This window comes from Pungitius pungitius, chromosome 12, assembly GCF_949316345.1.
Source record: "Pungitius pungitius chromosome 12, fPunPun2.1, whole genome shotgun sequence".
Lineage (NCBI taxonomy): Eukaryota > Metazoa > Chordata > Actinopteri > Perciformes > Gasterosteidae > Pungitius > Pungitius pungitius.
Genome location: NC_084911.1, coordinates 10,715,209 through 10,740,544, shown reverse-complemented (window position 1 = coordinate 10,740,544; position 25,336 = coordinate 10,715,209). Strand labels below are relative to the sequence as shown.

Here is a 25,336-nt window from a genome sequence, read left to right as displayed (position 1 = left end):
AGTATCCGTACACATACGTGAATACGCACTAGTATCCCTCTTCCTCATCAATGTATGCTTATGCGCACATGTATACTGTGGGCATAGACATATTTACATATATTTGATTCGATTATATTTACAATATAATCAAATCAAATATTGTACACATACAGGGTAAAGGCAAACTGGCTGGGGCAATGCAACAGCGCCCTCTTGTGTCGGGACGGGAAGCTGCAAGACTGCAGCAAATAGTGTGCACTCTTGCAAAACATATTGTGAACGACTCCGTTTCTTTTCTTCTCTTGTCCAATGCAAACTACGGACTCGCCTGGATCAAAAATCTCTTTCATCTGATCAAATTAACCGGTATTGTTATGCGTGCAAGCGTTTGTGCTGACCAAAAAGCCACATATATGTTCCTCCCCCAAGATCAAAATATAAAACAAACGCTTCTTCGCCTCCTGTCTTCCTTCTAATTTCCACCTCTTTGTTGCATTTACACCTGCCCTTTTATTTTCTTGCGGCTCACCTCAACACGTACACAGAAACACACACACACACACACACACACACTTTCTTGTTTGGATGCCATGCTCCAAACAAATTGTTTCGCCCACACTTCACCTATCACATCTTTATTTCTCTCCATCAGTCTACCACCCCTCCCCTCTTGGTTTCTTGAGCTCTGTCTGTCTCCTCATCCCCCCACTTCCCTCCTCCTTCCCTCTCGCTATTCTCTCTATCTGTCTCTCTCTCTGACGTCATGGCAACCGCAGTGTGAAGACCCAGGCCTTGCTGGCGTGCCCATCATCATATCCGAAATGACGCAGACAGATGTGGCCGGGAGGAGCTGGAGTGAGGGGACTGGTGGAACATGTAGGGAGAACACACACGATTGAGGCTGTCTGGGCAACAAGCTGTGGGCAAGGTCGGCAGCCTTTCTAACGATGTGACTCACTCACAGTGCAGCAAACTGTGAACGCGAGCGACGCAAGAGGGTTAGAAAGAACAGAAAGGCGTTACACTGATGTGCCACGGGGAAGAGGCTGAGGGGAAGGGGGGTGAGAGGGAAGAGGGCGAGAGAGAGAGAGAGAGAGAGAGAGGGGGAAGGGTATGCAAGGCAAAAGAAATATCAAAGAAATGGAACAACCTCAATTTTCCCTTTGCGGTCTGCGTGAGTCAAAAGATGACTGTGCAAAGCAAAAAGTGATGCACGAACTGTCGCCTATCAGAGTAGTATGTAAAAACACAGTGAGACACGTGATTTGCATTTTGAACGATTAATGACTTCTCTGTTAGGAGACTATATGGGACAGTAGTAGTCCAGCAGTACAGGAGAATACCTAATAATTTAATTGAATGCCCACTTGGTCTGACTTCCACTAACTAATATTAGATAGCACAGAGTTTGGTCCCCTGTGGCCAATTTCAGACTTCGAGTGCACCCCTGACTTGAGTTATACTATTTTTCTTGAGATGCAGGTGTGTGGATGAGATTTTCGGTGTGGTGGTGGAAGATGGAGGCTTGTGGGAGCTGTAATATTGGAGGGTTATGTAATCTGTAAGGTGTAATGAATGAGTAAAGGTGGTGTAGCACTCATTGCCCTAGAGACATCAGGTGGTGCAGTCGTGTTAAATAGCCACCAGTGACATGGTATTATATATCTATCTAAAATTATATTGGGAATATATATTCCAAGTAAAAAGCATTGATATAAACAGGGTTGTTTCTCTTATCGTCGATTTATCACACGTCTACTATAAAGCATGATGATTCAACAGGTCAACCGTGTCATTCAAAATGTACAAATACACAAACAACTTGGGCTCCTTCGTGTTTTTTTCCTATACTTATAACGGTCCGGAGGTTTTTTCATGTCACATAAAGATTGGTAGGCTACTGAGGAATCGTAACTGGTTTCTTTTTTTTAAAATGGAATAAATGAGGAAACTAATGTATGAATGGAGCAGAAATAACTACGTGTGTCAACGTCATCCAGCTATTCCTACGCGGAAGGATATGTTCTGTGAGAAGTGTAGTTCCGGGATCGGGAACTACTTCTCGGGATGGAAAGGGAAAGCATTAAACGGCGTAAGGATACAGCGGAGACACAAGTCGCTAGCAGGTGCACTCCGTAGCGAAATCACAAATAGGAGACGAATGATGGCATAACATATGGTGACGTCCCCCCTTTCAAGGAAAGAAACCAAACCCTTGTGCTTTCACAAGAAAAATGTCACGGTAAGTTATGCTAGCAGGCTAATGTCCATTGTACCTGACGTTAACTGTTAACCCGACTAGCTAAAAGCGAAAAGTAGCATGTTTGGCTAACAGTTGACAACTCGGGTAATGACGTTACATCGTATGACGTTGGAGGTTTCATTAAGGTGTTGGCATGGATACGTTGTGTGCAACTGTCACTATAATTTCCGTAACGTTATGTATTGTCGGTCAAACGTGTTTCGTTGGAGACATAACACACTTACTGTTCGATTCATATATTCATATTTTCCTGCATTTGACGTCAGCAGCGGTTTGACGTAACGTTCCATTGAAAAGCAGAAACAGTTAACGTTACTTAAAAAATGCATGTCTAACAAACCTCCGTGCACACCTTCTTCTTAACTCACCTCCTCGGCACGTACCTGGTTTAACGGAACCATCGGTCCACGTTGAACCGTCTTCATGCGGCTCGCTGCCACGCACCGCCGTGTGTGTGTGTGTGTGTGTGTGTGTGTGTGTGTGTGTGTGTGTGTGTGTGTGTGTGTTTAATCATGAATACCTCACGTTGGTCTGCAGAAGTCAATTGTTGCTACATTTAGTCAAATGTCTTATGGGCGGTTTTAAACGCATGTGGTTGTGTAGACCGCTCTCAACCTGTGTGTGTGTGTGTGTGTGTGTGTGTGTGTGTGTGTGTGTGTGTGTGTGTGTGTGTGTGTGTGAGTGTGAGAGACAGACAGACACACACAGTTTGACAAAAAACACACAGGACTGTCGGTCATTATTCAGCCAAAGCGGAGTCCACTTGGTTTATGTGGGCGTACTCAGGCGCGGGGGACATGAGTCACCATTGTTGTGGTTACTGGAAGGAACCACTGGGGGGAGGAGGGGGGGGGTTATCGCCCAGCAAACTCGTTATCAGGAGGAAAATAGGAAGGAAGAAAGAAGGACTTTTCGCCACACACACACTTCCCCTGCCTGTGCAGCAGGATCTTACTCTTTGCTTTATTTGCAACAGGGTGTTGACCAGTGTGTGCAAACAGGTGATCTCGGCCACACCTCAACAATGGAAAATATCTTCCTGTGTTCTGGGGGAAATGGAAGAGCTTCCCACTATGAACCCAGACGAGTCCTTTTCTTGCTGAAGGTTATTTGGTTTCTTCTGTAGAACTACTTAAATTGCAAAATTGGATTTGTATAAGTTATATAAAAAAGGCCAACTGATTCTAGAGTTTCGAGGTCAATACTATTATTTGAATCAGATGGTTCATTTTATAAAACGTTTAATTATTTTTGAAGGAGAACCCTCAAATTCCTTTAATAATTACCAAACCTGCCTTAAACATTCCTAATGTTAGACACATTAGAATGGGATTGTAGTTGAAGTCTGACAATAATTATTAAAATGAGTATTAACATTTTAATTCAGTGCTTTTTTTCATACAAATGAAAAAAATACCAGTACAATTTCATGAATCACCGGTGATGTGTTTAATGTGGTTGTTAGTCGGACCAATGGTTTAAAAACTCCAACGTAATCCGAGCCGCTATGCCTTCTTACCAGAAAAGAAAAGCAGTCCATTCATGCATTCGACAGGCGGAACGCAGCATTTGTTTGGCATTTCTAATGCAACAAATATTTGTAAGATAAATTGACCATAAAGCCCTTCGTTGATATGTTTAAAAAAAAATAATGTTTCAGGTATACACTTTGCTTTCATTTGCTGCAGAACTTTGCAGTTGGATTGGCAATAGAAACAGTTTGCAGAGGGGGGCGGGGCTCTCTCGTGTTGGTTTACTTGGCAGATGACGGAAAGGTTTGTGTTCTTGTGACGGAGTCAATCCAGACGCCCAGTACTCCCCCGAGAGAGCCCGAAAGGACTTGGCTATCCTCCCAACCGCAAATTGATTTCTCATCTCTCTTAAGTCCCAAATCCCATTTCAGATGCTGCAAGCCGGCTGCTGGAAGGAATCCTTTTGGCAGGGTTTGTGTGCATGCCGGAGAGCCTCATCTGCAGTCATTTCAGCCCCATCCGCTCCAAATGGTGTCTCCTCCCGTGACGCTTAATACCGACGTTGTTTGCACCCTTATAGTAACAATAGATATTTACTATCTTTAATACTGATAAGAATCAATTGATTTGAGTTTATTTGGTGTTCCTAGAAAACCTCTGAACAGCAGCTGCACTGCACACTGACTGACTTCCTGATTTAATATGCGTTTTTGAAGCAGAAACACATTTATATGGCTCCAATTTAATAAAAGGTTTTCATTGTTACCGGCCAACAGGCAGAGCTGGAATTTCATCAACGAAAAAGCAGGTGCACTTTTCCACCATTACCATTTACATTTACCAAAACACACACTTAATACGTGGCATAACCAGAGTTTAATCTCACCTCGGGGCACTTATCTGTTTTACAGGACGAATGACTAGTTTGGAAAACATGCTTTAAAATGCGGTACACTAACACTTATTATCACAGGTATCTAATTCTGAGTTGTAGTAGAAAAACAACAATAACCTGCATCTGTTGGATACTTATTGAGCCCTTTATTGGTTTAGTATACAATATAAATAGAAGGACTTTTTAGACAGAGTGGTGCTCTAAGAAAATGACCACAGTAAAAAAAAAAAAAAAAAACAGAGTCTCACAGAATACTTGTTCATTTTCCCCCAGGATCTTTACAAATGAGCATAAACACTCACTCCCAGTTACGTGAGCTTAGCCTCGGGTAAATACAGCAGTCATACGGCCACGAGAAAAGAACCACAAGGTCCCTCTTTCTCTCCCAATCTCTTACTATCTCACTTATTTAACTTTTTTAGAGCCTCTGCATATGTTCCTTCAGTCGTACGCCAAGAAAGAACATCGCTCTGTAACTGGACTCTGTAACGTTACTTTAAAATCTGCAGTGAGGATTACAGCAAAGGGGCAGTTTTGAAGAAGGTACAATGTAATAACTGGAAATCAATGACAGGAAAAGTAGACAAGGCACGAAATGACAGGATTTCAGACATTGCTATTTTGTTAATTTAATTTATTCTGCCTTGGGTGGATTTTCTTTTCAATATTTACCATGTTCTTGTTGATGACTAAGCAGATGATTTGATTGCACTTAACACCTCTACTTCTCTTCTGCTTCGTGTTACAGAGTGGGAGCCTTCTGCTGACCTTTCTCTGATATTTGTCTAGAAGCTGCTCACTCGACTACCAACAAAATGTCAGGTAAATGTTTTAAGGGATTTAGATTTACTTGTTTTTGTTTTGTCAAATAACTTTTTTCAATAAGTTGTGTTTGATTTGTTTTGTTTTTTCTAATGTGTGGATTGGTCTCTGTTTCAGGCACCTACACACCAGCTCCTGGAGGGCCGTTCTCTGCTCTCACCCCAAGCATGTGGCCCCAGGACATTTTAGCCAAGTACCATCAAGTGAGGAGGGAACTTTGTGTGTATTTGTTCGACCAATAGTTAACCAAGTACTGTTAGGGATTTTGTCTTTATGTTACACTCACATCTGATCTGTTAACAATGCAAATGACCAGAATAGCTTCTGTGGTCCTCTTCAGCACTGTCTTCCACAGTCATCTTCACTGTTTGCTTCCACAGAAAGAGCCCTCTGAGCAGCCTGGACTCCAGTATGATGAGTTTGGCTTCAAAGTGGACTCTGAAGGTAATGTGTTGACTCATATTAACACATTTCTTCTCATTCCACCTTTTACCTCTGATGAAGCCCTGTTTCCCAGTCAGGAAACACAAGTGGAAAATCTGCATAATTGGTCATAGAGGCTACATTATGCACACAAACTAAGTGCATGTGATCTCAGGGTTATGACTGCAGCTTTTTTTTTGTTGCCTAAGGGCGGCGCGGGGGAGTTTTTGTTCTGGTACGGGATGTACAAACTTACACTAACAAACTAAAATAGTCACTAAATCAGTTAATAAATGTCACAAATATCTAATCTACCACTAAGAATAAAAATAACACTGATTTTTGGACCCATCACTCTTGAAAAAGTACTTCCATCTGGATGTTTCTTGGTGTATTATTTGTCCACACAATGTCATAGTATAACCTTTTTTAACATGGTAATACAAAGAACAAACTGAACTAATAAGTGAACAATGCATGCCTGAGTTCTATTTTTGTCTTTGTTCTTTCACCACCCGTCTCTTATCCAGACACCTTCCCTATTCCTCACATGCTTTCATCATCATTAGTTACATAACAAATGTGCTTGATGATGCTATTTTCCCCTTCCTCAATTCAAGAGGTGGAACGTTTTTTTTTTTTTTTCCACTCCAGTTAACAGCTTGATTGACACCCAGCACCCACTAACCCGGCTGAATGACTCTCTTCCCACTCAGACAACGGGAAGCCCAAGTCCTGGCTGGGCTGCGAAGGCTCCCCCCAGCGGGAAGACCCCCAGCAGCGACTGCGCTGGCAAGCCCACCTGGAGTTCTCCCACAACCACGCGGTGGGCGACCTGACCTGGGAGCTCATCGATCCTGTCCTCTCGCGCTCTGAGCGCCTGCGCTCCCTGGTGCTCGGTGGCATACCGCACAGCATGAGGCCACAGGTAAAGTGAACAACACCTACTCGTGTTGCCCTCGATAGCCAGGCAATTATTTATGGGGATGGAGAAGAAAAAAAAAGTAAATCCTAAAAACTAGAAGGCTACAGTTGCCGTTGGGTATTAATGTCACAAAACGGCACATAAACAGTTTTTTTTGTCCGTTAGCTCTGGATGCGTCTGGCTGGAGCACTACAGAAGAAGAGGACCTCTGAAATCTCCTACAGAGAAATCGTGAAGAACAGTTCTAATGAAGACACCAGCTCTGCTAAACAGGTAGAAGCCTGACACATGGAACCAAACACTTTAACCAAGTATTGTACTTTGATTGGTTGATAGTTCATCAATAAAGCCTAATGGCAAATAAATACTTGCATGTAGATACAGACAGATGAGGGTGATGGATCTATAACTACTGTGGTTCTAAATGTTATAAAGTCAGAAAAAGGTTTGTCACACTGTCATTAAAAAAAATCCACTTGACTATATCCTCATTAATAAAGGTGAATACGAGGTCTTTATTACGTTTTGTGTAGTGTTTCCTCTCCTGCCTTTTAATTGTAATCTGGATGTGACTTTTCATTGTTGACCTCTAACCTTCAGATCGAGAAGGACCTCCTACGGACGATGCCCACCAATGCGTGTTTCTGTAGCATGACCAGTGTTGGCGTGCCGAGGCTGAGGCGGGTACTGAGAGGTCTGGCCTGGCTCTACCCAGACATCGGGTACTGCCAGGGCACCGGCATGGTGGGAACACTCACTTTAAGTGTCACCATCATCACATTTACAGTGAAATGTAATGGTGTCTTCCTGGCGCCTCTGTCTTGACCCCCACCCCCCTAGGTGGTCTCCTGTCTGCTGCTCTTTCTTGAGGAGGAGGATGTGCTGTGGATGATGTGTGCCCTTATCGAAGACCTCCTTCCTCCGTCCTACTTCTCCTCCACTCTGCTGGGCGTCCAAACGGACCAACGGGTGCTCCGCCAGCTTATTGTTCAGTACCTGCCGGCCCTCGACCGTCTTCTGCAGGAGCACGACATAGGTAAGGACGGGTGTTATGCAGCAGGTTCAGATGTGGTGTGGGTGGTCCGAAGGACGACAGGAGCCTGAACAAAAGGAAGAACAAAAGGTTACCGTCAACCTTTCACCTGGCTTCTGTGTGTTCATTTAAAATCTGATAGAAAGCTGTGAATTACATCCTCAGAATCAGTTGGTGTGTGGAACAGGTATACACAGTTTATCCCGTATGATACTTGACTTCTTCCTCTTTGTCCATCCAGAGTTGTCGCTGATTACGCTGCATTGGTTCCTGACATCATTTGCCAGTGTGGTGGACATCCGCCTGCTCCTCAGGATCTGGGACCTGCTCTTCTACCAGGGATCACTGGTACTCTTCCAGGTCACACTGGGCATGCTGAAAATCAAGGTATTAAACACATTTTATGTCCTTGAATTGAAAATGAACTGTTTCTATTTTTAGAAATCTTTCCCAGTATGCTGACCACTTCAAAACGCATGCCAACATTCACTCACCCACACAGACTCATTAATGCAGGGCCAGAGGCGGCGACACCATCAGACCCACTACTGTAGCTAGAAAGTGTCCCACATCAAGTATTCACCGCTGCCCTCCTCTGCTGACAAAAAGAGGGTTTTTGTGGAGTATTGATCCTCTTCAAATTCCCCCTCTCGACCCCAGGAGGAGGAGCTTGTGTCATCAGAGAACTCTGCATCCATTTTTAACACTCTCTCGGATTTGCCGGGCCAGCTGAGAGACGGGCCCGCGGTTCTCGGGGAGGCCATGAGGCTAGCAGGGAGCCTCTCCCAGGAAACACTGGAAGCCCACCGGCACAAGCACCTCGCCTACATCCTAAATGAACAGGCCCAGCTCAACAACGGACACAACCCCAATATCAACACTAATCTCAACAAAGTTAGTGTGCTGAGATACAGATTATTTTTTCATGTTTGTGTTTTAGTTTTAATTACAAAACCATTTAAAAAAAAGCAAGACAAATAGCCGATCTGCATGTGTTCAGGCGGTGAGAAGACAGTCCCTGCGCAGGAAGTCCACCCTGAGCTCCCTGCTGTTCGGGGAGGATGAGGCAGAGGCCCTGAAATCCAAGAACATCAAGCAGACGGAGTTGGTGGCAGCCTTGAGAGAGGCCATAACTCTCACTGCAGAGCACTTCCACTGTCTGGACCCACGCCACTCCAGCACCGTGAGTTCACTCACTCACTCACTCACTCACTCACACGGCACATCAGGCCACCTCTAGTAACCGAATGCTGTGCCTCTAGGAGCTGACTCCTGACTATTCCATGGAGAGCCACCAGCGGGATCACGAGAACTTCCTGGTGGTGTCCCAAAACCGACGGAGACGGGGGAAGGCTTTGCTGGACTTTGAGCGGCATGATGACGACGAGCTTGGCTTCAGGAAGAATGACATCATCACTGTGAGTCACAAATTGCGCACACACACACACAGACACACATTCAAGTAAAACCTTAGTCCTTGTTGTTCCCAACAATATACTCGAGCTGTAAATACTAGAGCGGCTCTGATGTCATCAAAATGTAAATAATTAAGCGAGGTTGCGCTGCTGTTCACCGGGTGTAAATGTGCTTTACTCTTGGCAATAGTCACATTTTAGAGAATGCAATTCGTAGTTTCCTTGTTGATGTGTTGTTTTATCCACCTGCCACTCAGATGTTTAGTCTGATCCAGACTTCTCTTGTACCTACAACCTCCCCTCTGAAACTTATGCAACGTTGTTTCTCTTTCAGATCATCTCACAGAAAGATGAGCACTGTTGGGTTGGAGAGCTCAATGGCCTTAGAGGTGTGTGCATTTTCTTATGCATGAACAACACACACACTGTTGCTATCTGGATCATTGACTTATTTTTAATTAGTTAAAAAAAGTTCTTTTGAAAGAAATTTACTGTGGCTCATTTTAACAGGTTGGTTCCCAGCTAAATTTGTGGAGATCCTAGATGAAAGAAGCAAAGAGGTATGGATACCATTAATGAGCAGGATTAAACTTCTGTTACTATGATAAGACGACAATCCTTTTGAATGTTAATGATATTTATGTCGTTGTTGACCAGTTTCCTGACTATTATTGTCATTGTCCAAAAGGTGATTGGTACTCTTGTGTCTGTCCGCAGTATTCGTTAGCAGGCGATGACTCTGTGACGGAGGCCGTGACAGACCTGGCCAGGGGGACTCTGTGTCCCGCCCTGAAGGCCATTTTTCAGCACGGCCTCAAGAAGCCATCGATACTGGGAGGCCCGTGTCATCCGTGGTTATTCATAGAAGAGGTGGGAGAGCCTTTCTGTTCACGTGGCATCATAATGTAGTTTGTTTTTTTCATCTAAAAAAATAAATAAATGTAATAACATAAAAAATAATAAAAAAGGAAATAAAAGTTTTAAAAAAGATAAGGTTGAAAAATTAAGTCGGGGGGAAAAAATAAAGAGTCAAAATATCTGCTCAAATATATTTGGTCAAAAAATTTGAGGGAGAAAGAAATGTTAAAAAAAACATTTTTTTTAAAATAAAGTCAATATGGTCAAAAAATGTCAAGGAAGAAAAATATAAAGTGAAAAAATATTCAGTCTGAAAAAGTAATGAAAAAAAATGTAAGGACTTGATCATTCTGTGTCTTCTTGCTTTCTGTCAGGCGGCCAGCAGAGAGGTAGAGAGGGACTTTAACTCGGTCTACTCCAGACTAGTGCTGTGTAAAACCTACAGGTAAAGTAGGTTTGTCTTCTATGTCCTCGGGGATATTTAACATAGCTGTGGGTGATTATATTTTCACGTCAAGTGTTTTTGAACTCTGCTTAAATGAGTCTTAGATTGTCAAGTTGGGCTTGCTTACAGCTGTGTAAACATTAAGACTTTATTTAAGGTAGGAAAGTTATCCAGGCCCGATTGTGGTTAGACTTTTGTTGCTATGGTAACAGTCCATTAGTCTGTCAGTTGGCTAAATATTTTAGTTGTTAATTCTTTACTTTCAGCTAATTATGTTTGCATATTTATGGATCTATGGTGTTATCTGTTAACGGATATTTTTGTTGTCCTCCATACTTCGTGCTGTCAGTTACATCTGCTATTCTTATTTTTTAATTTATATCACCCATAAATCCATAATGCATGACAGCTATTTAACTCAGTCTTGTGTTAATAAATCATGCTTTTAAAGTTAAATTTAAGGCAACGTCTAGGTCTATTTGTATGTAGCTCAGCTGGGTTAAAAAACTATTCATGATGAAACGTTTACGGTCTTTTCCAGGTTAGATGAAGATGGGAAAGTTCTAACACCGGAGGAGCTGCTTTACAGAGTAAGAATTTACTCACTTACTGAAAGTGTTTATTTAGCTAAATTTATGACCGCAGTGTGAAGATAAGATTAAAGGGAAGTGACTTTCAGTATAATGGACATGAAGTTTGTCGCGGTTCCCAACTTTCCGTGTGTTGTGGAAAGCGGTCCGTGCCCTCAGCCTTATGAATGTAAATACGACGTGCATGAGCGCTATGCGTCTCTTCCCAGGCGGTGCAGTCCGTCAACATGAGCCACGACACCGCACACGCCCAGATGGATGTCAAGTTTAGGTCTTTGGCCTGCGTCGGCCTCAAGTGAGTCCTCAAGACTGATCTACACACACACACACACACACACACACACGCGCACTATAGAAAAGTAGGATTTAACACGCACATCCTCAAATTGCTTTGTTTTAACGTGCTTCCTCCTCCCAGTGAGCAAGTGCTGCACCTGTGGCTGGAGGTGCTGTGCTCCAGCATGGCTGCTGTAGAAAAGTGGTATCATCCGTGGTCCTTCCTTCGCAGTCCTGGATGGGTTCAGATAAAGTGTGAGCTCAGGTAAGAAACGCGTAACAAACTACAGTCAATCGTCATGGACTGTACTTCCACATTATTTGGTAGTTTAAAATTACAATTGAAAATCCAAAAAGGGTCTTACGAACACAGACAATTTTAATTTCTATTTGAATATGGACACTTAACCGGACCAATAAAAGAACTCATGACTGGTCTGTTGTCTCCTCAGGGTGCTATCAAAGTTTGCCTTCAGCCTCTCCCAAGATTGTGAGCTGCCCGACAAGAAAGAGGTGAGCAGATTACACAACATCTTCTGTTCAGGCTGTTATATGGAAGAGTTGGTTCTGCATTGCCTCCGGACTGTAGAGGCTTTAGTGTAGTTGTTTGCCTAGTTTACATATCTGCTTACCTATGACTGATCTTTGGCACCACCAAACAAATCTACACTTGACATTTGTCTTAACTCAAACTCCTGCACTTTTTTTCTATTTGATCATTTCAAACCTTGAGGCAAAATGTTAAATGGTGTTAAGTCTGTCATAGCATGGACTCACATCAATCGTTATCCTCTCAAACTGTTCAAAAACCCACAATGTGTTCCATATTTCTGATGTTGCCTTCCGGTGAAAGTGTTCCACTTTTCCTTTGCAGGAGAAGGAGCAGAGGCCTCTGAAAGAGGGAGTGCAGGACATGTTGGTGAAACATCACCTCTTCAGCTGGGACATAGATGGCTAGACGCTGAATCCCACTCCGTCCTGGAGTGTGAGAGAGGGAGTGTGCGAGTGTGTGTGTGTGTGTGTGTGTGTGTGTGTGTGTGTGTGTGTGTGTGTGTGTGTGTGTCTCGAGCTGATGTCTCCTCACCTGTTTGTCACACAGTCAATTATAAATCAGACACCACTGTCTGCTGCAGTGACTCTTCTCTCAGACTCCTCACGCCACCTTCCAGCGTCGGACACGTTTGTATGCGCCCACGCGAGTGCAGTAAGTTGCGCACTCTATTTTTAATTCCAACCCAGTGTAAGAGGTGGCACTGCGCGTTGAAAGCGATGCATACTAGCAGAACAGTCCAGTAGAGAACAGTCCGGCCTCTTTCTGTGTGTGTCTGAGATGCAGCGGTGGGTCCTGAATCGCTCTGAAAGTTCCCAGATGAGAAGACCAAAACGCAACATTCCTGAACATGGAGCTGTAAAGTTACAAATTATTTTTGAGAGGAATGCTACTTACCTCAATACAATTGATTCCACTAATATATTTCATTAAATACTAATGTTGCACATGCCAAGTAAAGCCTTTTTGAATTGTAATACAAGACTATGGGTGTGTGTTCTACCTGAGCAGCAGTGGTGGTGAACACAAGAATGTAAATGAAGCAGATAAATACTTTCAGTGTTTCAACCTATACTAAATAAATGTTGCATATAGTTTGGAAGATTTTTGTATATAAAGTAAAACTATTTTGCGTTTGACTAAATTTTCCCATGCCGGTTAAAGCAATTCAAAATGACTTACTTGAAAACACTGATTTCTTTAGGTTGTTGACCCTTATTGCAAATGGGAATTTGAGAATCATTTCTTTACATAACAAAAATATAAATACTTTTTTTTCCAGTTTGACCACTTTGCTGATGGCAAAGATGTGTTGTCGCTATTCACATCTCGCAGGAGTTGTGCTTGAAATTGTCCCGTTGCTTCAGCGAAGCAACTAACTTCCAGAAAACCACCAACATGATCGTAGCTATTGTAGCCTTCATAAATCAAATGGTGATTATCAATGTACAATATTCTGCTGTGTACCGTAGTGGCCCCTTTCCATCTGTGACACGTAAAAGGCAAATGTAGCTCAAAATCAGTTTCATTGTATTGGAGGAAAAATAATCCTGTTAAATGTTTCAACTTAAAATATTTGTCACTCGCATTAACATTTGAAGAGTTAGTAGAGATGAATGCAGTGACAGAAAAGAATCACAGTAGATAAGTTCAGCAAGGCCTGTTTATTAATGGTCGGCCTTTTATCGGCAAAGTGTTTTTAAACTGTCACGACACGTCAACAGTGACGGGCCACAACGCATGGGGGGTGAGTCACAAGTAGCACTGCGAGTACTGCATGTCTTTACCATGAGCGGCGAGACGATGTGCTGTGTGTTTGTAAGCAGGCTGACGCATGGTGGGTACGACTCAATCCAGTGAGCGCATCTTGAAAGAGGAGAACATTCTGCATGTATGCCAAATAAATAACTGACAATTAAAAAAATTCAGCCGCTCATATGTTCCATGTATCTAGAATCCAGAATCGCTCCGTGCTGTCGGCTACATTCATTTATTATTTGCATACACTTTGTACAACGGAGCCTCAGAGCACAACTAACATCTAGTTCACATACGCAGTATAAATAGTACATTGTTGTTCACTGCTAATACACAGGGAATATTGAAGTTTCACGTATAGCTGCTCATGTTGATACTGGATTATTGTTTTCTGTTTGGCTTCCCACCTTTTCACTGACACCAAGGCAGAGGAATGAATTTCAGAGACAAAGTAATAAATAAAGCTGAGGCCAACTTCAAACCACACTGCTGTCCATCACCCAAACCGTCACGAATAGTAAAAGGCAGCTGATGTTATAATGCATTAGATGTGTATTTTGGATTGGGATGTACTTCTTTTTTTTTTTTTTTATATATAAATTGAAACATAATGTAGAACAAGGTGTGAAAGGGCGCGAGTGATGAGACACTTGTACCCATGGCGCTGTGTGGAATGAAGACTCTGCAGAAAGGAGGCTTTACGCAGGACGAGGTGGTCTAGGACTCTCCTGTCCCTGAGGAGGGGGCCGCTGTGGAGTTGGTGCTGCTGTTCTGGCCTTTTCCTTTGTGCCTCTGGCCCCCGCGTCTCCTTCCACCTCCTCCGGACTTTGGCTGCGGGATTGAAGCGAAAAACACTTTGACGGGGACATTTCAACGCCAAAAACCCAGAATTCACTCCAAACGCGCTGAGGTAAGAACATGGCCACGCTCCCTCTTTTCAGGTCCTTCCCTCTTCTTGTTCCCTTGCCTCGACTGATTTTACCTTGTTCTCTTTGTTGCCCTCTTTCATCTGAGGATCTTCATCTCCCTCCCCCTTAGGAAAGGCGAGCGAGGGAAGGGGAAGAGTGATGTGGCATAACGGTTTAAAAAAAAATATATATATATGAAAAAATAGTATGAAGGAAGACAAAATCAAAGCAGGAGGTAAGGGGTGGTGGATAGGACATTAGAAAAGGGAAGAGGACAGAGGGAAGTTAACGAGTTAGAAGAGCGGCAATCGTAAGAAACCCATTAAAAGACGTAACCGTTGACCCGCGTCTCACCGGTTGGGCGGCGTTCGAGCCTGCTGACTGCGCCGCCGCGTCGTCGCCGGCTGCCGCGGTGCCGTCCTCCCTTCGCGGCGCCGCCTTCTTCGTAGGCTGCATTTTGATTTGTGGCGGTTTGGAATTGGATGGTAGATTGTTGGTGGATTGCAACAGCTGAAAAATTGAAAATACTGGTCTTTAAAGTTGAGTCAACCGGATGGGAAGGGAATCAGCGACTTGGAATTTAAAAAGAGACTCCTTAAATTCCACATTCCTCATTCTGAAAACTGGGTCAATTAACTCTCAAAAGGAGAGGAACCTTTACAAATACATGGCCTACTTTAACATTTCTCACTTCCACCAAAATGTTGCTATTTAAACAGGAAAATAATTAACAATTCAATTACTTAGTATTTTCTATGCCATGGTTATAGTAATCTGTGCAAATAGAAGGTCTTAGTTAAATGTAATGATCATTTTAAATGGAGCCTCTCTATTCTTTGCTCTTGAGATAACATCATTCCATTGAATAATTAGGTCTTCGAGCACCAGCAAATCATAGTAATGAGTAAAATAAATCTCTCTGATCTACCGCAGAGCCCCCCCAGTCCCTGTTATCCCAGAAGGCGGCGTTACCTTGGTGATGGTGCCCACGGCCTTGGTGCGTCCCTCCCTGAACACCAGCCTCTGGTCGCAGTGCAGGTACTCGGGGGTTTTGATGAAGCGGAAGTGGACGGAGGCCTTGTCGCCGGTCCGTAAGCAGTCCCTGTTCATGGACAAGATGGTGGCGGTCTGCCTGATGCTGCCGCAGTGCACTGGAGAAAAACAAAAGATGAAACAAACTGCTGCATTTGCGATCGGCACCGGCGTGAAGAGAAACCGTGTTTTGGCGGCGGCGGCGGCGTTGCCCACCCATGGCCTGGTATCTGGGGGATATGGTGGTCGGGTGATGCAGCACCAGGATCTCCGCCTCAAACTCCCAGGTGGCCTGCGGGCACAGCCTTGGGGAGACCATCACCATGCCTTTTCTAATGGACGAACGCTTGATCTAAACAAAGAGGCGTGAAGATGTCCGAGCACACCCCCCCCCCCCCCCCCCCCCCCCAAAAAAAAAAAAAAACATTAGTACTGTACACAATTTGAGCCATTTAATTCATTCGTGGTTACAACAGAAAGATGCCGCAGTGGGGGGGTGTCTCCCACCTTTACCTTTTTGAGGGCGAACGAGGCCGTCTGCCCCCCTCTGACCTCCTTCACGGGCATTCTCTTGCGGTGGATGGATTTGACGGCGATGGCGATGAAGCTGCCCAAGGGGTCCGGCCCCAGCAGCATTGTGTCGTTCAGGCGTATAAGTCCGCGCAGAGTGGTCCCTGACACCACGGTCCCCACTCCCTGAGGCACAAACGGAACACAACCGGCGGTTCGCACCTGCAGCGCTGACGCGAGTGCATTTAGTGACGGGGGTCACTGGACAGTACCGGGACGGAGTACGTGTCGTCGATCTGGAACTCAGCGGGCTGGTCGTCGCGGTACGACGTCCTTGAGGAGAGCAGGTTGAGAAACATCTTGAGCATGTCCATGTTCTCTCCGGACACATTGGAGATCTGGAAGATGGGACACATTCTGGGGGTGGGGGGTGGGGGGAGACACACATCAGCACACAGGTTACAAAGGGATGGTTTCACAGCTCACTGTGAATCTGCACGGGACGGACTCGGTACCTCTCGGAACTGAAGTTCGACGCGGTGACGATGACGTCGTCCTTGTTCTGCACCAGGACGGGAATCTTCCTGCAGCCGGGGGACTTCAGCAACCTCTGGAGCAGCTTCAACGTCTCTGGAATCCACAAACGATGGCACATGGCCACAGAATAAGGCTGGCAGAAACGTTTTTTTTACGGTACTTTGAGATATCACAGGAAATGGGAGAAAGAGATTGAGGTGTCTTTATTTTGTCCCCCCCCCCCCGCTGGACGGACCTTGCAGGATGTTGGCTGGACACATGTCTATCTTGGTCACCACTACGAACACGGGCACATTCAGAGCCAAGGCCAGGCCCAGGTGCTCTTTGGTCATCCCCACGATACCCGCATTGCTGCCCACCTGGAGAGGCGAAGAAAAACACGCCACCCGATGTGCTAGTAATGGATACTTCCTACTGCTCTCATTCACACACTCCCTCCTCTCCTTCTCACCATGAGCATGCAGAAGTCGGGCAGGTGTCCGGTCATCCCGAACACCGTGGTCTTGAGGTATTTCTCATGGCCAGCCAGGTCTATGAAGGTTATGACCTTGGAGGACTTCTCACAGATTTTGGTCCAGTCCAGGCTTCCTCCGTGACTGTCGGGTTTGTTGACCACCTGGGACCGGACAGACGGTCGGCGGAGTTACGGTTACTTGCACACTCGTGTTGTCTCTCCCGACATTGTCATGCATTACGCGGTCGCCTGGTGCCCCCGTACATTCCCGTCTCTCTTCCCTCGATGCCAAACAGCTCCGCCCCCCCCCCCCCCCCCCCCGCTACCTTTGCTCCTCCATCGCCTCGACATGTCGGAGCCCAGCGCCTCCTACTCCGACTGTAGGGTGTTTTGTTAGCGGCGTCGATGCGTTTTAAAAAAGGCTCGTTGTGCGCGCCCCCCCCCCCTGAGCTCAACCACATGAACGACTCGCTTCTCTGCTCTGTCGCCTCTCTAGCCCTCACCTGTCCCTCCTGGTCAAACCCCAGGATATCGTTGCCCACACTGCTGGTCCTGCCACTCTCCATCTCGTGTTTGTGTCTGAAGAGCTTTTGGCGAGCAAAGCCCCTGCCATTGTCCAGCTCTCCGTGCGTTAACACTCCCAGCAGAGTACTCTTACCAGCATCCACGTTACCCACGACCGCAACCCTAAGGGATAGAGGAGTATTCAGATGACACCAGCACGGTAGAAAAGCAAGGCAGTACTTTCTGACACGGCTCATTCGAAGAAGAGGGGTTGCCAAGACTGTGTGCTGCGAGTGTTGCTGGTTTAAAACCACGAGATCTTTCTATCCAAATCGCCGACCACTCACCTGACCTCCAGGAAGTCCAGCTCACCCACACGCCGGCGGATCAGATAGTCGCGCACCAAACCGGCCGCCTCGGTGCGCTCCCGCAGGGTGATGAGGTCCGCATCCACTTGCTCGCACATGGAGCGCACGGTGGCCGCCGAGGCCTCCATGTCCGTGTCATTCAGACCCCAGTCGCCGCCATCTAGGACAGAGACGACGAGGACGATGAGGAGGAGGAGAAGAAGTGAAACGAGGTTTTGCAAAATGCTTTAGACTGGACGACTAGAGGAGGAGAGCGTTTTGGTTCCCTCACCTGAGCCCATGCCCACCATGTAGATGGTCTCCCCACAGCCCTCCTCCATTCTGTCTCGCAGCTGGCGAAGTAACGAGTCGTACTGCTCTCCGTTGGGGCTCACAAGCGCCAGCTATTCGATTTGTTGCGTATGCGGAGGAAACGGAGAGAAAACGGGCCAGCGTTGGACAAAAGAATATACGGTCAAGCCAAATAAGTCTCATGTATGTTCCTGTTTGTGTGCTTTTTACATGTTTTTTTCTATAGAGCAGATGTGACAATGGAGTAAATAATGCTATGACCATATAAGGCACACAAGGGAACTGAGGGATGAGAAGTACAGAAAGCTTGAGGATAAGTCCCTATCTGACATAGTACTCCTTTGCACAGGATGGTACAGGGGGGGAACACCTGGGCATCTTGGACAATAGCCGTTCGAGACCAGAACCAGCTCAAACTAGTCGTCAAGGACGCGAGGAGATTATCAAAAGGGCCAGAGTCTGACAACAGGCAGGGATTGAAAATCCCAACACTGTCATTAACTGTTAAGAGTCGGTTGGTGATAGCACCAGATGTGGTTCCTTCCATGAGAGAGAGCGACTGGACTTCAAAGAGAGCAACATCTGGAGGGTTTGGGGTGTGGAGGGGAGGGGAGGGGAGGGGGGGGTCCCTTCTCCCTCAGTTCAGACAACTGTGGTCTTTCACACGTGAGGCGCAGTGTGTGGGAAGTTCAAGAGGTGCCCTCCACAAGCAAACGCAGCTGTCCCTCTTCCCACAAAACAGCTCACGGTTACACGTGAAACCCGGCGCTCTGCAGCCGCTACCATTAGACATTTTGAAGTTGATGGCGTTACTGGGGCCTTGTTATAGTTCAGTTTTTATTGTACACAACAAAGCTCATTGACGCAACGCAATAACAAACCGCCCTCCTGTTGCAACCCTCAGTGAATGAAGTGTAATAGCATTCAAATGTGGCAGTTGAAACTCGCTCTCACTACATTACGTTACATGTCATTTAGCAGACACTTTACACTACATTTTGCCTGGGGAGCAATTAGTACGTTGGGTGTCTTGCTCAGGGACACTTCACATGGGGCAGCCGGCATTCGAACGGCCAACCTTGTGGCACCACCATCGCATAATAAAAGTTTCAATCCGACAGGTCTGGATACTTTTAATAGTTCAGTCCTGTGTCTTCTGCCTGCTCCTCTTTTCTCTTTATATTGGTCGTCTTGGCATTATTACAGCCTTTATTTCATCACCATGTGTGTACCTGTGCATCAGGATGTCAATATTATGGTTTATTTAATCAGTCCGACATGCATCTCTCTGTCTCTCCTTTCTCCAGGCAGCCCTGGTGTCAGCAGGTATCTTTATATCTATATATGATGTATTTGATGCATCTCGCGGTAGCAGGCGGTAAACAGCAACACAACACCGGGCGCGTTCACGCTCCAGCTGGTGCTAGCGTTAGCTACATCTAGCTAACGGGAGACAGCGCTCGATCCCGGTAACCTCGCGGTTCGGTACGGTGCAACGCGTGTGCGCTCGCCGGCAGCGCGGTGATGCGTGCGAGGGAAGCGCGTGTGTGTCGTCGCTTCGTGGGTTTTTTGTGACGTTAGCGCTGCAGCGCGCGGGCGCGTCGCGGCGGCCTCGCGCTACCTTGTTGGTGAAGTCCACCCCGCGGTGCTCCAGCTCGCCGTTGATCATGTCGCCGTCATCGTAGCACTCGTCGCCGGTGTCGTCCCCGCATCCTCCCCGGTCCGGAGCGAATATACTGGCGGGGACTAACGCATCGGCCAGCGCCATGGAGCCCGGGCTTAACCCCGGCTCGGGCGCCGCTGCAATCGATGCCATCTCTGTGCCAGCCCTACGGGGGGGATGGAGGAGGGGGAGGAGGGGGAGGGGGAAGGCGGGTCCGTCAGCTGCGCCGCAGATAGGTGAGGTAGATGTCGTTACGACACCGCTACTACACGTCACCGCCGTTACACCTCGCTTCTGCTCAGGTTACAGCGACGCCATGACTTCAGTGAAAAAACCTTGTTTATTATAATAATAATAAAAAAGAAGGTGCTGCCTAGCGAGTGCACGTGCCTCCTTGTGCGTCCTTTTCACCAATAGTATTATGTACCATCACGTGGTGACATGCAGGGCAGATCTTGTGTTTAACAATGCTGCAATCAGAGTGTAATCCTACTGTCCTGGAAGTACACCAATAAAAACCATTTAAAAGAAGAATTGACGCCGTAATTATGCGTCTCGGGGTGAATTATCATCGTTCATTTAATATGTTTTACCGTTGAAATAATGCTTTGTTGAAGTTGGTTCTTATCTTATATACAAGTTTAAAGTAGTTTTTAAAATCCAAAACAATCACAGGGAAATAATAGCTATTGTCAATTAGCCTTAATGAATAAAGAAAACCACCAGGCCACGGATATGTTTTGATTTACTTGAAGTAGGTTGTAAGACCTGTGTGAGTGAAGTAATCAGGTTTGTGTTGAAGGTTCAAATTACATTTCAGTGGTATTACTTTATTATTACTTTTCCGATTTGAGCAAGAAGCCTTGTTGCCCCTTAACGTGCTTAAGGGGTTGCACCAAGACTTCCTTTGCATCCTTCCTCTTATCCGGAAGCCGGATAAGCATGAGAGATGTTTTAAGTGAAAAGTGGTGTTGCAGTCGCTCACTGTGACCAGTGGAGGGCAGGGAACACATTTTTCGAAATACACTCGCTCCAAATATGATCAAAACCCACACCATACCCATATTTCAAACCATAGAAAGCTGCGTAATGTAATGGGAAAAAATATATGTAACTCTTCTAAATGCTTTATTGTAAAACCAGTTTTTTGACTGCAAGTGCTGGGATGGCTCATAATAATGGCTGATAATGTCCCCAACGTAGCTGTTGTGACCTTTCTTCCCTTGCAAGGAAATAAACGGAGAAAGACATATTTGACTCATTGTCTGTGCAAAATCTTCCACCACAGTGTTTGCACCCCAAAGTGCGTAGCTGGAAAAAGCTACTTTCACAGAGGTAGTAATACCAGTGCAGTGCATACATCGCAAATTTACATTAGACCATTATCATAATAAATACGTGTATTGCTATTTCCAGCAATGAGGATTGTGTGTGTGTGTGTGTGTGTGTGTGTGTGTGTGGGGGTTTGTGTGTGTGTGCCTGTGTTATGTGTGCAGTCACTCTGTGATTAGATCTGCTGACTGTCTTAAGACTGCGTCTTGGGGCAGGCTAAAAAATAACATCCCTGTGCCACATTGAACTTTCTGTGCAGCCACTTCTCCTCGATAGCTTCCCAGATTCCCGGTGCACCCATCGTGACCCACCATTAAATCAAGCATTAGGTCTAATAGGTAAGACCCGCTATGTGTCTTGAATCTAAATGACAGTATGTGGCTCGCTTCCTCACTGAGTCACAGCAGCTGTTACACAGCCGATAAAAATGTCAGAGTCAGAGGCAGTTTCAACATTCCACTTTGACCTCGTTCCCTCTAAGCTAAAGTTCTGCTGCAGACAGGCTGGTCTCAATCGTCGCCGCTTCAACCCTTACTGTAAACTGTTAACAGCAGGTCCGCATTAAGGCGAATCACTGTGCCAAATATTTGGTCGACTCCCTAGCAACACATGCATTTCTATTTTTGTCTGTCAGTCTGGTTTCCCCTCTCACAGTCAAACTCCACACCACCAGGTTACAATGTGACAGTCTTATGTCATCCAATCACTAATTAACCTCACTTCACTAAGGTCTGCAATCACTTGTCAAGCACTAAAATATTTATTTACAGACTTTAACAGTCCTTTGACGTCATTGGCCGATGTTTTCTGGTGGCCTGATTCCACTCGCTGTTTGACATGTCACTCAGATCGAAGGACCCTCCCACACTGTGTGTGTGTGTGTGTGTATATATATATATCCTGCTCAGCTGCAGTGAGTCTAGGCCCTGCACCACTCTCACTTCTTCTCCACCCGACGCAAGTGACCACATCAGCAAATATGATGAAAGTAAGTAAAACTCTGACAACACTATTGTGCTCATGCTCTGCTGTCATTGATAAATCTCCTCACTCAGATCGAGGAGCACTAAGCTCTCATTTTAATAGTGTCACTGAACCGGCTGACCGCTGCTTTAAAACCAGCACATTGCACATCTTAATAGCCGCTTTTTTTCCTTTTGAGAGTTCTGGGCTTCTTCCCATTTATGGTCAACGTCTTCTTAACTGAGCACACATGCATTGACGTTAGTCATTGAAAATAAGTTAATAAGCTGTTTAGGTCGGTACATTCCTCCTGCACTATGTGTGTAACGCTGGGACAGAAAAACATCCTAACATTTGAGCATTTGTCAGCTGAACGTGGCCAGCAACACTAAACTAAACCCCGAGATAAGAATGCGGCCTTGTAATCATTCTGGCTTTTGGCTGCGTACAGAGCTAAACATGTGATTAGAATGGGGGCAGTGAGTTTCAATCAAATTCAAATTAAATAAAGGAATCATGTAATCATTACTCATAAAGTAATCAGTCGAGAATAGATCCTGCCGTAATGTGATTCTCATGTTGACCTCTTTGACTGAAGAAGGCATCACAAGGAGGTTTTCTCTTTTTTTTTTTTATGTGATTCTACCAGGGACTTTCTCTCACACTGAAAACTTCAATTATTTATTCTAAAAATACCAGCAGGATAATAAATTAGTTTACATTTCAACCATTCAAGTGTTTATTTTAGGATGTCGTTTTTAAACCCTCTCCGTTGCGTTAGATTCAATCACTGTGTCAGTCCGAAGTGGAACGAATTGTCATTCCTTAATAGGATGCAGCATTCGGATTCCTTTAGACAGCTGTTTGGGAGCGATGCAGGGCGACTGCCAGCCCCACACAGCTCTATAGCCCAAGTGCCATATATTTTACCCTGTCTCTAACATGGAAGGAACGCCTAACCCATGTCATTGGATCCCTTCATCCTTCTGTTCATTTCATGGTTCGGTTTATCTCTCAAACACAGTTTGGGGTTTCACAACAGCAAACAACAGAAATGGTTTGCTGAAACCAGAAGTTTCTCTGCACAGAATCGGATTTCATCCAATATTTCATAAACTCCTATTTTAATTTTTAACCGTCAAACCGTGGCGACCCGTGTTTCATAGCCACACAATCAATTGCTCAAGAGCAATTTCCTCCTGGTGGCTTGGCACCGTTCTTCCTCATCTATAGCAGCAACCCGAGCTGAGGTTTTCTGCTCGGCTCAGCCTTTTTTTCCTCAACATGTATACGTGTCGTACAGTTTGCACTTTGGAAAAAATCACTCACGATTTCAACAGTTTTAGCCCGTGCCAATATCCATGTATAGGAAAAATGGCCGTGGCAACCGTGGGACGAGGAGCTGGAATATTGGACTTGTGGGCTGGTGGGAGCATAATAGAAAACACATGGTGGTTTATTTCTAAGGATGAAGTGAGGATCGGAGGGTTGGCTGAAGCTACTGCTGTGGGCTGCTCATTCCCCGAAGCTGTAATAAAAATTGGATGTAGTAAAAATCCAATAGTATTTCCACACAATAACTAACGGTGTGACTATACTCCCCTTTTTTTTTATTTGCGCAGGGTATGATCATCAAGAACATGTCCTTCAAGGTCGGACAGACCCTGACCGTCGTTGGCGTCACCAAGCCTGATGCCACAAAGTAAGTCCTGACGACAGAAGTGAATGAGCCCATTCAAACGTGATTTTTTTTCTCCTCCTGTGCTTGTGTTCTAATTTCCGTGTGGACTGCTGTGACTGAACTCAATTCGAAGGGCCCCCCGCTCTTCAATGCACTCACTCAACACACAGACCTGGAGGTGGAAACTGTAATCGGTTGCAGTCGGCCCCTGTAAACGTCCCCTCAGTGATGCGGGGTTGATGAAGCTAATGGTTAGCAGATGAAACCGAGCGCCCACGCAGGGGCTCAGCTCGTCCCCGATGGCTTGTGCTCCTTGTGCCTTCCCACCCATCACGTGAAATACAAGCAGTCATTTAAAAAAAAGATATATATTTTTGTTACTTTGTGCCATAGCTTTGCAATAAATATTGGCCCTGATGAGACGGAGATCACGCTGCACATCAACCCTCGCTTCAACGCCCACGGAGACGAGAATGCCGTGGTCTGCAACTCTTACCAGAATGGCAGCTGGTGCGAGGAGTACCGTGAGGGAGGCTTTCCTTTCCAGCAGGGGGAGGAGTTCAAGGTGAGGGCTCTTGTGTGGGTCACCGAACGCCTGGTAACTTCAATTATTTGAGGACCAAATATTGGAGATCTGTGATATTTATCTACATTTCTTCAATTGATCAGATGTGTACTTTGATGAGCCGGAGATACGTTGATTCATTAAATTATTCTCCCTCCACTTTGTTTTTTTTTCTCTCTCTCTGTTTCTTTGACACATTCTGCGATCTAGGTCGTCATCGAATTCACCCCGACTGAGTTCCAGGTGACTTTATCAGACGGCTCAAAGATCCACTTTCCCAACCGCATCGGCGCAGAGAAGTACTCGTGCATCAGCTTCGACGGCGAGGTCCGCGTCACGAGCTTTGAGATCAAGTAAACCTTCAGCCACCCTGGAATTTTGGATTCAAATTCATTCTTTTTCAATTAATCAGGTCAACTACAGGCCCAGCTTTTAAAGTCTCAAATGTTATGTCATATCAGTATTGCCTTTCATGTTCACCATAAAAAGTATTACGTAATTATGCAGCATGTTGCCAATGCATGCAGAGAGAAAAAAAAGATGGATTGGATCAGACAGTGATGTGATCATTGTCACAGAGACTCAACATTGTTACTGCGCTCCCCTCCTGCTCGCATTGTTCATGTTGTAATCACGAGTAGCCCGAGGCCATGTTATCTGACTGTTACTTGCTCCGCAGATTGCAATGTTTTAGTTGAGAAGTTGTTTCGTAAGGTGCTTAATAATTTGACATGCTTTGTTGTTTTTCTTCCTCCCAGACATTCCGGTTTATAACTGAGTGTAATGCTTGCCTATTAAAGCATGAACGTCATAAATATGGA

General features: G+C 45.4%; 3 protein-coding genes across 4 annotated transcripts; 2 read left to right on the top strand and 1 right to left on the bottom strand.

Moving 5' to 3' along the window:
• The first annotated feature begins 2,050 nt into the window (after positions 1 to 2,050).
• On the top strand, positions 2,051 to 13,546 carry sgsm3 (small G protein signaling modulator 3). The gene is made up of 21 exons (XM_037475593.2): positions 2,051 to 2,224; positions 5,361 to 5,434; positions 5,552 to 5,637; positions 5,815 to 5,878; positions 6,574 to 6,785; positions 6,948 to 7,055; positions 7,383 to 7,526; positions 7,623 to 7,818; positions 8,057 to 8,202; positions 8,476 to 8,709; positions 8,816 to 8,998; positions 9,078 to 9,233; positions 9,565 to 9,619; positions 9,741 to 9,790; positions 9,948 to 10,100; positions 10,463 to 10,533; positions 11,075 to 11,123; positions 11,333 to 11,418; positions 11,542 to 11,664; positions 11,852 to 11,912; positions 12,274 to 13,546. Exons 2-21 carry the CDS (start codon positions 5,428 to 5,430, stop codon positions 12,355 to 12,357), a joined length of 2,268 nt encoding a protein of 755 aa, XP_037331490.2. The 5' UTR covers positions 2,051 to 2,224; positions 5,361 to 5,427; the 3' UTR covers positions 12,358 to 13,546.
• Positions 13,547 to 13,594: 48 nt separating this feature from the next.
• gtpbp1 (GTP binding protein 1) lies at positions 13,595 to 20,388 on the bottom strand. 2 transcript variants are annotated; one of them, XM_037475594.2, is made up of 14 exons: positions 19,933 to 20,387; positions 18,292 to 18,403; positions 18,000 to 18,180; positions 17,652 to 17,835; positions 17,146 to 17,310; positions 16,930 to 17,053; positions 16,673 to 16,787; positions 16,430 to 16,574; positions 16,161 to 16,343; positions 15,864 to 15,999; positions 15,588 to 15,766; positions 14,970 to 15,125; positions 14,690 to 14,740; positions 13,595 to 14,538 (listed from the first exon to the last, which is right to left on the bottom strand). In XM_037475594.2, exons 1-14 carry the CDS (start codon positions 20,125 to 20,127, stop codon positions 14,425 to 14,427), a joined length of 2,040 nt encoding a protein of 679 aa, XP_037331491.1. In that variant the 5' UTR covers positions 20,128 to 20,387; the 3' UTR covers positions 13,595 to 14,424. The 2 variants fall into 2 exon arrangements, with proteins under 2 accessions (XP_037331491.1, XP_037331492.1); XM_037475595.2 differs by lacking the exon at positions 14,690 to 14,740 and having other exon boundaries at positions 19,933 to 20,388.
• Positions 20,389 to 22,195: 1,807 nt separating this feature from the next.
• Positions 22,196 to 25,336, top strand: LOC119220024 (beta-galactoside-binding lectin). Its single transcript, XM_037475597.2, has 4 exons — positions 22,196 to 22,294; positions 23,892 to 23,971; positions 24,344 to 24,515; positions 24,726 to 25,336. Exons 1-4 carry the CDS (start codon positions 22,286 to 22,288, stop codon positions 24,870 to 24,872), a joined length of 408 nt encoding a protein of 135 aa, XP_037331494.1. The 5' UTR covers positions 22,196 to 22,285; the 3' UTR covers positions 24,873 to 25,336.

Bases quoted from the DNA above. Each gene is read 5' to 3' on its own strand.
- sgsm3 (XM_037475593.2), top strand. The intron at 8,203-8,475 runs GTATTAAACACA...TCTCGACCCCAG, and splicing joins TGGGCATGCTGAAAATCAAG to GAGGAGGAGCTTGTGTCATC. The intron at 10,101-10,462 runs GTGGGAGAGCCT...GCTTTCTGTCAG, and splicing joins CGTGGTTATTCATAGAAGAG to GCGGCCAGCAGAGAGGTAGA.
- gtpbp1 (XM_037475594.2), bottom strand. From the start codon at position 20,127: ATGGCATCGATTGCAGCGGCGCCCGAGCCGGGGTTAAGCCCGGGCTCC. The intron at 16,000-16,160 runs GTAAAGGTGGGA...CTCTTTGTTTAG, and splicing joins CCTCGTTCGCCCTCAAAAAG to ATCAAGCGTTCGTCCATTAG. The intron at 14,741-14,969 runs GTGAGACGCGGG...GCCTTTCCTAAG, and splicing joins GCTCGAACGCCGCCCAACCG to GGGGAGGGAGATGAAGATCC.
- LOC119220024 (XM_037475597.2), top strand. The intron at 23,972-24,343 runs GTAAGTCCTGAC...TTTGTGCCATAG, and splicing joins ACCAAGCCTGATGCCACAAA to CTTTGCAATAAATATTGGCC. The intron at 24,516-24,725 runs GTGAGGGCTCTT...TCTGCGATCTAG, and splicing joins AGCAGGGGGAGGAGTTCAAG to GTCGTCATCGAATTCACCCC.